This window comes from Sorex fumeus, unplaced genomic scaffold, assembly GCF_029834395.1.
Source record: "Sorex fumeus unplaced genomic scaffold, SorFum_2.1 ptg000033l, whole genome shotgun sequence".
Lineage (NCBI taxonomy): Eukaryota > Metazoa > Chordata > Mammalia > Eulipotyphla > Soricidae > Sorex > Sorex fumeus.
The window spans coordinates 20,252,884-20,265,925 of NW_026606090.1; the positions used below are offsets into that span (position 1 = coordinate 20,252,884).

Sequence of the window (13,042 nt, forward strand, 5' to 3'; positions counted from 1 at the left end):
TGCTATGAACATATATCTTACACCATTTTTTATGTGTCCCGTATGTTCTGGTAATTCATGTCTACGTTCTCATTTGTTGATAGTAATCTTTTATTCTTTTCTCTGATTTAATCTTTGACCCATAGGTTTTTCAGTATTGTTTAATTTCAAAATTTTTAGTTTTGCCCTATTTCTGTTTGTGATTTCCATCTTCAGAGAACAATGGTCTGAGAGCTTGTGTCTAAGTTTTTCTTCTTTATTTTATGAAGATACATTTTGTTATCTAGCATGTGATTCATCTTGTAGTAATTTCTTCATGCAGTGGAGAACAAAGGCCCCTATTATCTTGGCTGGCCTAAGTCTTTCATGCTTCTTTCACTGTCAGCGTTTTCTTCCTGAGCTCAGTGGTGACAGTGAGATGGTAAGATACTACTACCTACTGTACTGTTGCTGTCAGTAACTTCTGCCACATCAGTTAGCAGTTGATATCAGATATCTTGATATCAGATATTTTGATATCAAAATAACAGGCATTTTGATATCAAATTCTCAAATATCTCCTACATATTCAAAAGTGATATCAAAATAACAGATATTTTGATATAAAAGTCTCAAATATCTTCTACATATTCAAATGCTAATTTATCCATTTACAACTTGTTACGTGAATTTATGTACAAAATTTTGCTTGTAAATGGATGAACATGGAGAGTATAAAGCTGAGTAAAATGAGTCTGAAAGAGAGGGGCAGACAGAATAATGAAACTCATTTGGAGGATATTACAAAACAACGTGAGACTAATACCCAAGGACATTAGAAATGAGGGCAAGAAGGATTGGTTCACAGTTGGAAGCTTGCCTCAAATGCTTTGGGAATAAGGTAGCTGGGATAGAGAAAGAACCACTATGACAATAATAGTTGGAAATCTTCATTCTGGATAAGAACTACGGTGGGGGGGAGAGAGAGAGAGAGAGAGAGAGAGAGAGAGAAAGTGTCTGCCATAGAGGTAGGCTGGAGGTGGGGTGGGATGGTGGGAGGAAAACTGGGGACACTGGTGGTGGGAAATGCACATTGGTGGAGAGATGGGTGTTGGAACATTGTATTACTGAAATCCAATCATGAATAGCTTTGTAACTGTATTTCAGGGTAATTCTATACAAAACAAATAAATAAACAGATTTCAACTACAAAAGGAGATAATAACAACATAAAAATATAATGATGAAGGAATTAATGATGGAGCCAAATGCATTTATGTAAATACTTTAAGCAAACATTAAATTATATAAAGTAATTATTAGCAGACCTAATGAACACAGCTGCAGAAACTCAATAATAGTCAGAAACATGAACATGCCAAGCTCATCAATTGACAGATCAACCCAACATTAAAGCAACACACACACACAAACACAAACACACACACGTACAAACACATACACACATGTAATGTAAAAAATATATACTGCTCTTGAAATATCCTATTAGCATTTAAATAAAATTACACATGTATTATCTATTGAATATATTTGCTATCAGAATATAAATGAGTCCCAATATTCATGCAAAATTAAAATTAATAATATTTTAAAATACGCTCTTGTTAAAAAAATATCTATTTCTTTAACTTGAAAAATGTTTTCAGGATTATCATGTCTGACCAAACTACCTGACCACATAGAATCCCTCTATTTTGAGTCTTGTTTCATAATATCTGAAAGTATAAGTAGTCCAATTTTTTTTTCTTTTTGGGTCACACCTGGCCATGCACAGGGGTTACTCCTGGCTTTTGCACTCAGGAATTACTACTGGCAGTGCTTGGGGGACCAAATGGGATGCTAGGAATCAAACCTGGATCAGTCACATGCAAGATAAATGCCCTACCAGCTGTGCTATTGCTCCAGCCCCAAGAGTCCAATTTTTTTATTTACTTTGGAGTCAAAAGCTGTTTTACTGGGGAATCACTCCAAGCTCTGTGTTCAGTGATCAAAGGTCAAGGCAATGTTAAAAAAATCAAGCCTGGGGTACCTGCATACAATTTTAAGTATTTTTTATCCCCCCCCCACCAAATTAGAACTCAATGCCTTCAATTTTACCAAATTTTCTTTTGCAGCCAAGTATGATTTCAATGTGATTTCTAATTAATATTTACTACAACCTTTTCATCACAGAGAAATGTGATTTAAATTTTCATGTATTTTTCCACCTGTAGCATTGACTCCTATATCTGATGTTTCATATTATATATCTGAAATTCCTTTTTTCTTAATTTATTTTTTATTAGTGAATCACCGTATATCTGATATTTCTTAATGAAGATATATAGATATAACTATTTTCTAGACAAATTTATCTGTCATACAATGACTATTACCATTTGTATAATTTGTGTATGTGTGTCACATTCATTACTAAAAGGTTTACTATTTCTTGAAAATTTTTAATTATGCATTTTTAAAAAGACTGAGATATAGGAAAGGGAACAGGAGTCCGTAGTTGGGTTTGTGTGAGCAGATAAAAATATTCTGAGTATGCCAGGGATGTTGCTCAGTGGTTTATTACTTGCCTGGCATGTGTGAGGTGGTACATTAAAAGTGTAGGGTTATAAAACACAGATAACAAAACACTAAATCCCTACCATGCCTCCTCTAAATCCTGGATAACACAAAACTAAACAAATAAAATATATTAAAATATTAAAAATAATTTTATAAATATATATAAAATAAATAAAATATATTAAAATGGCAGTGAAAGTGTTTTGCTTTTTTAAGAGAATAAAAATCAGTATGAACTAAAATAAAAAGGTTAATAAAAGTCTGAAAATTTTAATTATATTTTAAAAAAACTCTTGATCACTTACTTGTTTCTCTGACTCTTCACTCACATTTGATTTTATTTTCCATGGAACTGTTATCTGCAGAAATATTTCTTCAGAATCTACAGTAAAATATACGGGTGTTTTTTTTTAGTTTGGGAATTTTCTTGTTTGCGTGTGTGTTTTCAGAATCAATCTTCTGATTCAAACTAAATTCTTACTCTTGAAAAGTAAAGAAACCTATTGACATCCATGCAGCCTCCTTCTTGGTTCATAGCTTTGTCTAGATTTTCTTTTCTTTCTCTGGATTTGTAATGGCTCCTTAAAAATAGCTAAAATAGAAACAGCCCGAAACTACAGACTGCACTTCTACAGGACCATCTAAGTCGGTTTGGGTTTTGTTTCTCAAAAGTTGCTTCTGGACGTTTTTCCGCTGGTCAAGTTGAGTAAAGAATTGAGGGCAATACCACACCTCCTGCCGCATTCCCAACCCAGAATGAGCCACAAGGAGGACCACAAGGGCCACAAGGTCACGTGTCCTAGCTGAGCCCCTGGAAGCCTGATGTAGAGAACAGCTTTCGTGGCTGTCCTACCCCAGTGACCGGTCTCCTTGGTCTGGTCTGGAGATCTGCGAGACATAGAAGAGAGGCACGCACACACACACACACACACACACACACACACACACACACACACACACACACACACTTCACGACGAGCACGACGAAGATGATGATAATGATGATAATGATGATAAACAGAAAGGGTGATAACTGATAACTGAACCCCAGGGTTAGAGGAAACTGGCTCTGGGAGAGAGACCAGCCCTGCTGAGATGCAAAACGCAAATCAAGGAAGCTGTCCACTCACCGAGGCAGGCGCAAAGCCTTCCGAGCTCGGCGAGCAGTGCAAAGAGGAAGAACATGTCTGGGTCAGCACCAGAAGTGAGAAAACCGTTGAGCAGCAGGATCTCGCGGTCCTGCGGGAGAGCGTTCTCTGCAGCCACTGTCTCAGCTCAGGCTGAGGGAGGTGCTGGGCGTGGCCCCCCAGGCTCAGAGCGCACCAAATACAGCCCCATGCCTCTACACACATTACAGTGTGCCCTTTTGGGTGCAGTTGTTCATAATTTCTTGTATGCTCTCCCCACTGCACGTGTGCGCACACACACACACACACACACACACACACAGAATATTGCACTCAATAAGGCAATCGAAAGGTGTTTTTTTTTTTTCACTGTTCTTAAAATACTAGTTTAAGGTCATTTTACAAAAGGGAAAGGAAACTTTAAAATACAACCGCACTGTGTTTCATGAAAAGGCTCTCTCAGCATTAGCAAGAGGGCTGTAAGTGGTGGAAGGCAACAGGAAATACTGAGACAGGGAAAAATTGACAGCAATGTAGATAGAAGAGCTAATATTGCCTTTGAATATTTGGCAAATACCTCGAGTTGAGCACAACCAAGAACTAATGACTTTTTTCTATGCAATTCCAACAGACAACTTTCCAGGACATTTGATTTGGATGAATTGTGTCAGTAGTCCACAAACAGACTTTTTGTGAGACCTAAATCTAGGACTTGTTAGGAGTAATATATTTGAGATACTAATGTCAGAAATTATTGAAGTTTGGTCAGTGATCTAAGTCCTAATGATCTTAAGTGAATTAGTATAAATGAGAAAAGTGTGGTAATATCCTATTGATCAATCACATAATTCATTAACTGGAGTGCAGAATTGAATCACTGTAGTATTTTTAATATATTCACAATAGCGCTGTAGCACTGTCCTCCCATTGTTCATCGATTTGCTCAAGCGGCCACCAGTGACATCTCACAGCAAATTGTGAGACTTGTTACTGTTTTTGGCACGTAGAGTACGTCACAGGTAGCTTGCCAGATTCTGCCGTGCGGACGAGATACTCTCAGTAGCTTGCCAGGCTCTCTGAGAGGGGCAGAAGAACAGAACCTGGGTCAGTTGCATGCAAGGCAAATGCCCTACCCACTGTGCTATTTCTCCAGCCCATATTCATAATATGTACAGCTATTTTTTATTTAATGTGGTTCTAAAGGGAATCAATTGGTTACCGCTATTCTGTGCTTCAGCTCTACAACACTTCTAACTTTTGTACTTTAAAAGCACATATGGCTAAAATGCATGCTGTCATGGACAGTTTCTGTTGCATATGACACCTCTACTACAATAAATGTTCTGCAAGGCAGGATTGTTTTTAGCAGCTGTTTCAAAATTTCCATGATGAACTTGAAAATTGTTTTATAGAACTGAGCTTACCAATGGTGGATGGGATTGGTTGTGGTTGAGTGGGGACCTTGAGACAATGGTGGACAAAAGTGGGCACTGGAGAAAGATGAAAAATGGGATTAAAAAAGGTGAAAGATGAGATACTATGTGCTTAAAACTCTCTAATTAACAATATTATCAATCACTGTGCTTCAAAAAATAATATTTCCAGATTTGAAAGAGCAAAGGAAGCTATTTGTTGATGAAATTTAATGAGAAGAGAAAAAGAGCACTGTAAATCTTCAACCAGTAAGGTCAACCAGTAAATTGAGCAATCTTGTATCCTTAGATTACTCAATTTATAAAAATGTGATGACTAAGTGAATGTTTAAATGAATAAATTTATAGGCAGCCTGAAATTATGTTGTTCTGCAATAGCACAGCAGATAAGACATTTGCCTTGCATGCAGCAGACACTGCCAACCTGAGTTTGATCCCTCCGCCCCACTTGGAGAACCCGGAAAGCTACCAAGAGTTTCTCACCCACAAGGCAAAGCCTGGCAAGCTACCCATGACATATTTGATATGCGAAACGAAACAAGTCTCACAACGTTACTGGTCCCGCTTGACCAAATCGATGAACAATGGGAGGACAGTGACAGTTACAGTGACTGCTGTAAAACTGGTAAGTAAAATTAACACGGTAAAAAGGTATAAATTGAAAATTTTGAACATTATTTTATTTTCATCTACATATGTGAAGATCAGAAAACCATATGACAAAACTAAAACAAAAAAACATACAGACTGGAGAGATAGTAAAGTGCTAAGTCACGTGTATTGCATATGGCCAACCTCTGTTCTGTCCGTGGCACCACATGGACCCCTGAGCATGGCCACAAGCAGTTGAGTCCCTGAGCACCATGCGATGTGTATCCCTCAAAAGAAAGTGGAAAAAAAATTCACTTATTTTACTTTTGTATTTCATTTTTCTAAATATTCACTCACTGGATTGAGACTGGCATTAGATTCATGGTAAAGAGACAATATACAAAACTATTTTAATTCTAGTTTTAGAAACTCATGAACAATATTAGTCATGTATAAAATAGGAATCATTCTGCCTTGCCCCTTTCATTTTTTGCCATCTTAATGTGTGTATGTATTTGTTCACAAATTTTTCTTCATAATGTACACTAATAAAGGTAAAGGTAAAGGAAAAGGCCCTCCCGTTGATCGTCGATTTGCTCAAGCGGGCCCAGTAACGTCTCCATTGGAGACTTTGTTGTTACTGTGTCTGGCATATCGAATACTCTCGGTAGCTTGCCGGGCTCTCCGAGAGGGGCGGAGGAATCGAACTCGGGTCGGCCATGTTGGCCGCGTGCAAGGCAAACGCCCTACCTGCTGTGCTATCACTAATAAAGTTGAACTAATTCGATGTGCCAGACACAGTAACAACAATTTAATGTCAACGAAAGGAAAACGAGGAAAATGGGATTACTTGTAATGTACGCAGACTATACTAAAGCAATTATAGCCAACGTCAACATAACTTTCAAATTTATATTATTATTGTTATTTTTCTATTTGGGGTCACATTCAAGGCACTCAGGTCTGACTGCACTGAGGGATCACTGCTGTGGCCTCAGGGAATCATATGGGGTAAAGAAATTCAAAACCAGTTCAGCCGTGTGCAAGACAAGCACCATACCCACTTTGCTATTGTTCTGACCCCAAATTTACTATTTTAAATATACTGAAGATTTACTACTTAGCTTGAAATTTTCCTTGGCCTAAAGAATGTGAAGGATACTGAACTGTGTAAAAAGGAACAATACATAAATATTCTGAGACAATATTTATGAATATTAACCTACATCCATACCAAACCTCGTATGTTTATTAAACTGAATATCATTTGAATTTTTTATATAATATATTTAATATAATTTTTAAAAAATGTTTTAATTAAACTGGTTTTGAATTTATTTACCCCTCTGTGAGAAGCAATTTCCTTATTGCTCTCTCTCTACTTTTCCTTTTGTGAATTATGGTTTGCAATACAGGTGTCATGACCTCATGGTGTTTGTTCAGGGCATTTAGTTTTATTATCAGGATGGTAAGGCTAGAGCAGCTTTTCAATTGGGTGATCCCTTTGTGGTGTGGATGTGACTGCCAAGGATTCCAGAAGTATAGGGAGGTAGGGGGAGGTAGCCCATCCCAACACGGACAAAGCCTGGAGGTTTCAGTCACAAAAACTGCACACCAGAATTTTCAGCAAGTTATACCTTGGTGAAGTCCAGCCTGAGATGGTGGATTCAGGCCAGGGGTATGGTAGCAATTTTGGTTTGTGGAAGCAAGTGACTACCAGGAGCTCTGCTTGGGTGGGCACCATGCCAACCCACCCTCCTCCAATTTACCCCAATCTGTTCAGCCTTGTTCAGCTTTTGATCTCTTTCAAGATTTATTTATGGGTCTCTGAAATAAGACCAATAAATAAGCTTATATAGCTTGATCTCTTTGAAGATTTATTTATGGGTCTCTGATAAGGCCAATAAATAAGCTTATATAGCTGATCTGGAGGTGGTTTGTGGGGAAGGCTTCCACAATCTTTTAGCCTAACTTTTCCCCATTTAATTTTTGGTAAACTTGACCCCAAGTTGTTGGGGTCCAGCCAAAGACACAGCAGCAATTTGGGGATATCAGAAAGCCTGAAGGCACCCGCCCTGTAGGAACATGTTGACCTGTTGGTGGCACCATACTCCCATTTATATTAAATTTTTTAAATTCTTACTCTTCACTTTTTCTCTGTTCCTCTTATTTCATATAAGAGTAATTATGGAAATCTTTTTTCTTGCTTCGTTTCTGTAGCTAGAACTTGTAATATTATATTGAATAAAATAATTGTAATAATATAAATTAGCAAGTTATGTGGGTTGGAGCAATAGCACAGCGGGTAGGGCATTTACCTTGCACGCAGCCAACCTGGCCAACCCGAGTTTGATTCCTCTGCCCCTCTTGGAGAGCCTGGCAAGCTACCGAGAGTATCTTGCCTCACGGCAAAGCCTGGCAAGCTACAGGAATTGTGACATATTCAATATGCCAAACACAATAACAAGAAGTCTCACAATGTTACTGGGTCTGCTCGTGCAAATCGATGAACAACGGGAGGACAGTGCTACAGTGCTAATGCAAGTTATGTTGATGTTGACTATAATTGTTTTAGTATATTCAGTCCTGTCTTATACCTGATCTATGTTTTTAATTTTTTCACCATGGAGAATTACTGGTTGTGGGCTTTTTATAGCTAGCTGTTACTATCCTTATATCCTATTTTCCAAAAATTTTTTTATCATGAATGTATGTTGGATCTTATCAAAAACTCTCTGTATTGCCTTATGTAATTATACAATTTTATCTTTTCTTTTATTGATGTGTTGTCTAATGTACAATATTGAATCATTATTGTATTCTTGTGGGTTGGAGCAATAGCACAGCTGGTAGGGCATTTGCCTTGCATGCAGCCGACCTGGCCGACCCAGGTTAGATTCCTCTGCTCCTCTCGAAGAGTCCGGCAAGCTACGGAGAGTATCTCGCCCGCATGGCAAAGCCTGGCAAGCTACCTGTGATGTATTTGATATGCCAAACACAATAATAACAAAGTCTCTCACAATGGAGATGTTACTGGGCTTTATAGAGCAAATTGATGAACAATGGGAGGACAGTGACAGTGATTGTATTCTTGTGATGAATCCCATTTGGTCACAGTATATGATTTTTTATGTGCTTTTGAATTTAGTAAGCTAAGTTTTTGTTGGTATTTGCCTCAATTTCATAAGGGAAATTGATCTGAAACTTTATTTTAAAGTAGTGACTCTATGTGCTTTGGTTATTTGTATAATGTTATCAAATGGCTATTTTATAGATTTTAAAGATTTTATAGAAGGCACCAGCGAACCCCTCTGGACCACAGCTTTTTTTCTTAAGGAGATTCTGAATTGCTCTTTCAATTTATGTTCAGGTTTTCTACTTCCTCATCTGCGGGATAACATTGGCTCATCTCTCTTCCTCAGTCCTTTCTTCCTTATTGCCCTTTCTCCCTTGCCACAGGGAGCTCAGGTTTGTTGGGTTACACCCATCACAGTGTTCCTAAGACACTCCCATCTCTATGTTTATCTTTAACCTCTCAGTGCTCTGCTTCCCCTATCTATTAATCACTATATTCGCAAATCAGACCCTCTGACTTATAAGATCAAACTCTTCCAAGGACTGAATTTTCTATTTGTAAGGGAAATACTGCTTTCCTCTTTCTCTTTTATCATTTGCTTAGTTTACTTTAGAGCAATGTCCTTTTTGTATAGACACAGGAAGAGAGTTAATGCTATGCTTTTGTAACTTGGGAGTTAATTAACTCCAAATAATACATACACCTGGGCATCTATATATGTGTTAAGCTCAACTTTCTAACCCCTCATTTAAGGCTCTTTTATCTCCACTGATATTTTGTCTGGTGAATCTTGAAAGTGGATTTTTGGAATCACTACTATTAAGTTTCTGTCAATGTATTTCTTAAGAATTATGAGTAGAAGCTTTATAAAATGTTGATTCTTTATTTGATGCATTATATTGATAAAAGTTATTACTGCTTGATCTAATATTCTTAACCAATAAGTAGTCTCCATCCCTGTCTCTAATTACTGTCTTTATATTGAATGCTATTTGCTCTGATGGCTCTCATGGCTGTCCCAACATTTTTGGTGGGGAGTGGTGGGGTCTACTATTGGCTTACATGATTATTTCCCATCTTTTTACTCTGAATCTGTATATATTCCGTGCCTCAGTTAGCAGTAAATAGATGGGTTTTGTCTACTGCTTCATCCAGTCACTACCTTTTGATGGTAGAGTGTGATCCATTGACATTTAGAGATTATTGGTATAAGGGTTATGTTACCTTTTTTATCGTGGCATTTACTTAATTTACACAATTGGCTATTTGTTTTGGTCTCAGCTCTTGTTTGAGAATGTTTTTATTCCTTCCTCAAATTTAAATAACAGCTTTGAAGGAACGTGGGCTCTAGGTCAAAAGTTTTGTTTTGTTTAATCCAGTACTCTGAATATGTTATTTCTCTCTTCTCTTGCTTGTATGGTTTCAATATGAGAGATCTGCTGTGATTCTTATTTACTTGTATTTGAAGTTCTTTTCTCTTGATGCTTTCGGTAGTTTTTCTCTTTGATGTTTACTATTTTGATTGCTATGTGTCTGGATGGTGTTCTTTTTGAGTCTTTTTTTGTTTGACACACTTTGGGACTCTTGCATCAGTGCTACTGTTACTTCTTAATATTCGGGATTTCCTGTATCTTCCTCATGCCATTCTTCCTTTTCCTTTTGCATCTGGGATTCCTTTGATTCTGAAGTTGTTACTCCTAGTACTGTCAACAATCTCTCTTTGATTCTATTTCTTTTTTATCATCCTTATTTCTACTGCTCTTTTTTATTTATGGAACTGTATGCCATATATTTGAGGTCACTCATTTAATTTTCATCTTTATTATTCTTCTGTTGGGGCTGGAGCGATGAGTAATGGGATGTCAAATGATCAAGTGAAAATGAAGAGGCAAATATATATTGTTAATTTTATATGTTAAATGGCACTTAAGCCTCTTTTTTTGTATTTAATAAAATATCCCGGAAATCATGTTTTTTTAGAAGTGTCATATTTTTTGTTTTAGTGGCTTTGTATTTTGTCATGGATCTCTAGCACAGTGGAGCTTGTGGGTGGTTTCTAGTATTTTTCTATTTCAAATTATATTTTAATGAAGAGCATTACACATACATCCTTTCATATTTGAAGCTCAGTTACAAAAAAGTTTTCCAGGAATATTACCTGGGTAAATGATGATTATCAGTGTCTGACATGGCCTAGAAGCCTCCCCAAGAAGCGCAGCATTCCTACCAGCATTGTATGACAGAGCTTCTCTCCCTGTGCTCTTGCCAATGGTGCACTGCCAAGCTCTGAAATTATTTCCCATCTGATAGATGAGAAACAACACCTCTGTGTAGTTTTAATTTGCCTTCATATAATTATGAGCAAATTTCAACACCCTTTTGCATGTTTAAAACTCATTGGTATCTCTGTGATGGTTGAAAATTTAGCTCTGTATCACAATTTGTAAAAATGTCATAAATTTATAATAAAAATTATAATCTATAAAACAGGCCTTAGAGCCTCACTGAACAGTGTCTACTCTATACTAAGTATTTTATCTCGTGCTGTATAGAATTTTATGGTTGACAAAGTGGGATTTGCCAGCATAATCTCATTAACTCAAGAACTGCTCTGTGGGATATGCAAGAAGGACATTCTCATGACAGCTATCAAAATAAGATGGCCTTGGCAGCTTATGGGCCTACATTTGTTTTTTACTGTGGGTGTCAGAGTCTTCCCTAGATGCACGTTTCAGCCAGAGCTGTTCTGCCACCCTCTGGTTGCTCCTTATAAGACTCCTAGCATTTACTTCTGTCTGTGTGCTTCTTGTTGGATATTAACCCAAAGTGTCTTAGGCTTCATTTGTGAATTGTCCCTCTTCCTCCTCCTAGAGAAGCTTATCGTGCTCTTGCTAGCATCCTTAATTTAGTTAAAAGTTTAATTTTTTATATTTTTAATATTTTATAAGTTACTGCACAATATTTGATTACATTTAATATTCAAACACCAATCCCACCACCATTACACTTCCCCACCACCAAATTCGGGATGTTTCCATCCCAAGTCCCAATCCCTGTTCCAAACCACAAACGAAAGAATATATTTTGTATTGTCTATTATGAAGAACTGCTGAGCATGCATGCTTACAAAAAAGTGTTCATTATAGAAAATGGTGTTAAGATTGTTCAAAATGGCAGGAGTCATTAAGATAATCTGTAGGATATCACTAACATGTTGTTAAAATTTTGGTGATGTGAGTTTTGGTATATATGTCTGAAAATATGTATATATGTATATAAATACTTCCCTCTATGATTTGTTGCCTACTGTCTGAACCCCATCAAATATGGTGTGGTATTTACGGAAAATGTGCAGGGAATATCTTATGATGTGTCCAGGAATGTGTTCACTCAGTTGTGAGGCTCGGCCAGAGCATGTGGAAAGCAGTCTGGAGAGTGGCGGCGGGTGCGTTGTGGACTTCGGCTGCTGGGGCTGGGTGCCTCGGGTAAGGTAGGGCTCTCAACCGCCCCCCTCTAGGGCTCCCTGAGTGAAAACAGCCTGGCGTGGAGTCCGGTGGCATGGTTATGGAGCCCAGATTTTATGCTGCCTTCAGGGAGAAGCAGCTGTGAATTCTGGAGGGTGGGGATTAATAATTTTTTTTTTTGCTTTTTGAGTCACTCTCGGTGATGCACAGGGGTTACTCCTGGCTCATGCACTCAGGAATTACTCCTGGAGGTGCTCGGGGGACCATGTGGGATGCTGGGAATTGAACCCAGTTCATCACATGCAAGGCAAACACCCTACCTGCTGTGCTATTGCTCCAGCCCCCAGATTAATAAAAGTTTTAATTAAAAAAATTTGCTCGAGCGGGCCCAGTAACGTCTCCATTGGAGACTTTGTTGTTACTGTGTCTGGCATACCGAATACTCTCGGTAGCTTGCCAGGCTCTATCAGATGAGTTGTGAACTTTTTGTACTCTTGTCAGTCTCTTTTGACAAGATCAGTTCTTTCCCTTTTTAAAAAAGTTATTCATGGTGCTCCTTTCGCTGAGGATGATATTTCTATATTCACTATTCCTGGAAATGTGGTTCAACTCACTTCCTCTAGAGCTCCATTTGGAGTTCTACACCAGAAAACTGGGTCAGGACAGCTGACTGATGCGCAGAGATACTGCTGTCCCTCTGGCATTGATGGGGGATCAGAATCCATCAGGTGACCTCTTGTTGTCCAGTACTGACATTAATGAAAGAACAGGAAGACCATCTGGAGTTTGGCCACCAGGCACCTGCATCTGTGC

At 38.0% G+C, this 13,042-nt stretch overlaps 2 protein-coding genes across 2 annotated transcripts in view; both read right to left on the minus strand.

The window, feature by feature from the left end:
* Positions 1-3,282, minus strand: part of LOC130026003 (disintegrin and metalloproteinase domain-containing protein 18-like) — a 124,076-nt gene extending 120,794 nt beyond the window's left edge. Inside the window, 1 exon segment of the mRNA XM_056116660.1 lies at positions 3,157-3,282. Coding sequence (XP_055972635.1) covers positions 3,157-3,282 — 126 coding nt within the window.
* Positions 3,283-4,108: 826 nt separating this feature from the next.
* Positions 4,109-13,042, minus strand: part of ADAM32 (ADAM metallopeptidase domain 32) — a 165,965-nt gene continuing 157,031 nt past the window's right edge. Inside the window, exon 19 of the mRNA XM_056116661.1 lies at positions 4,109-4,171. Coding sequence (XP_055972636.1) covers positions 4,109-4,171 — 63 coding nt within the window. The remainder of the gene's footprint in view (positions 4,172-13,042) is intronic.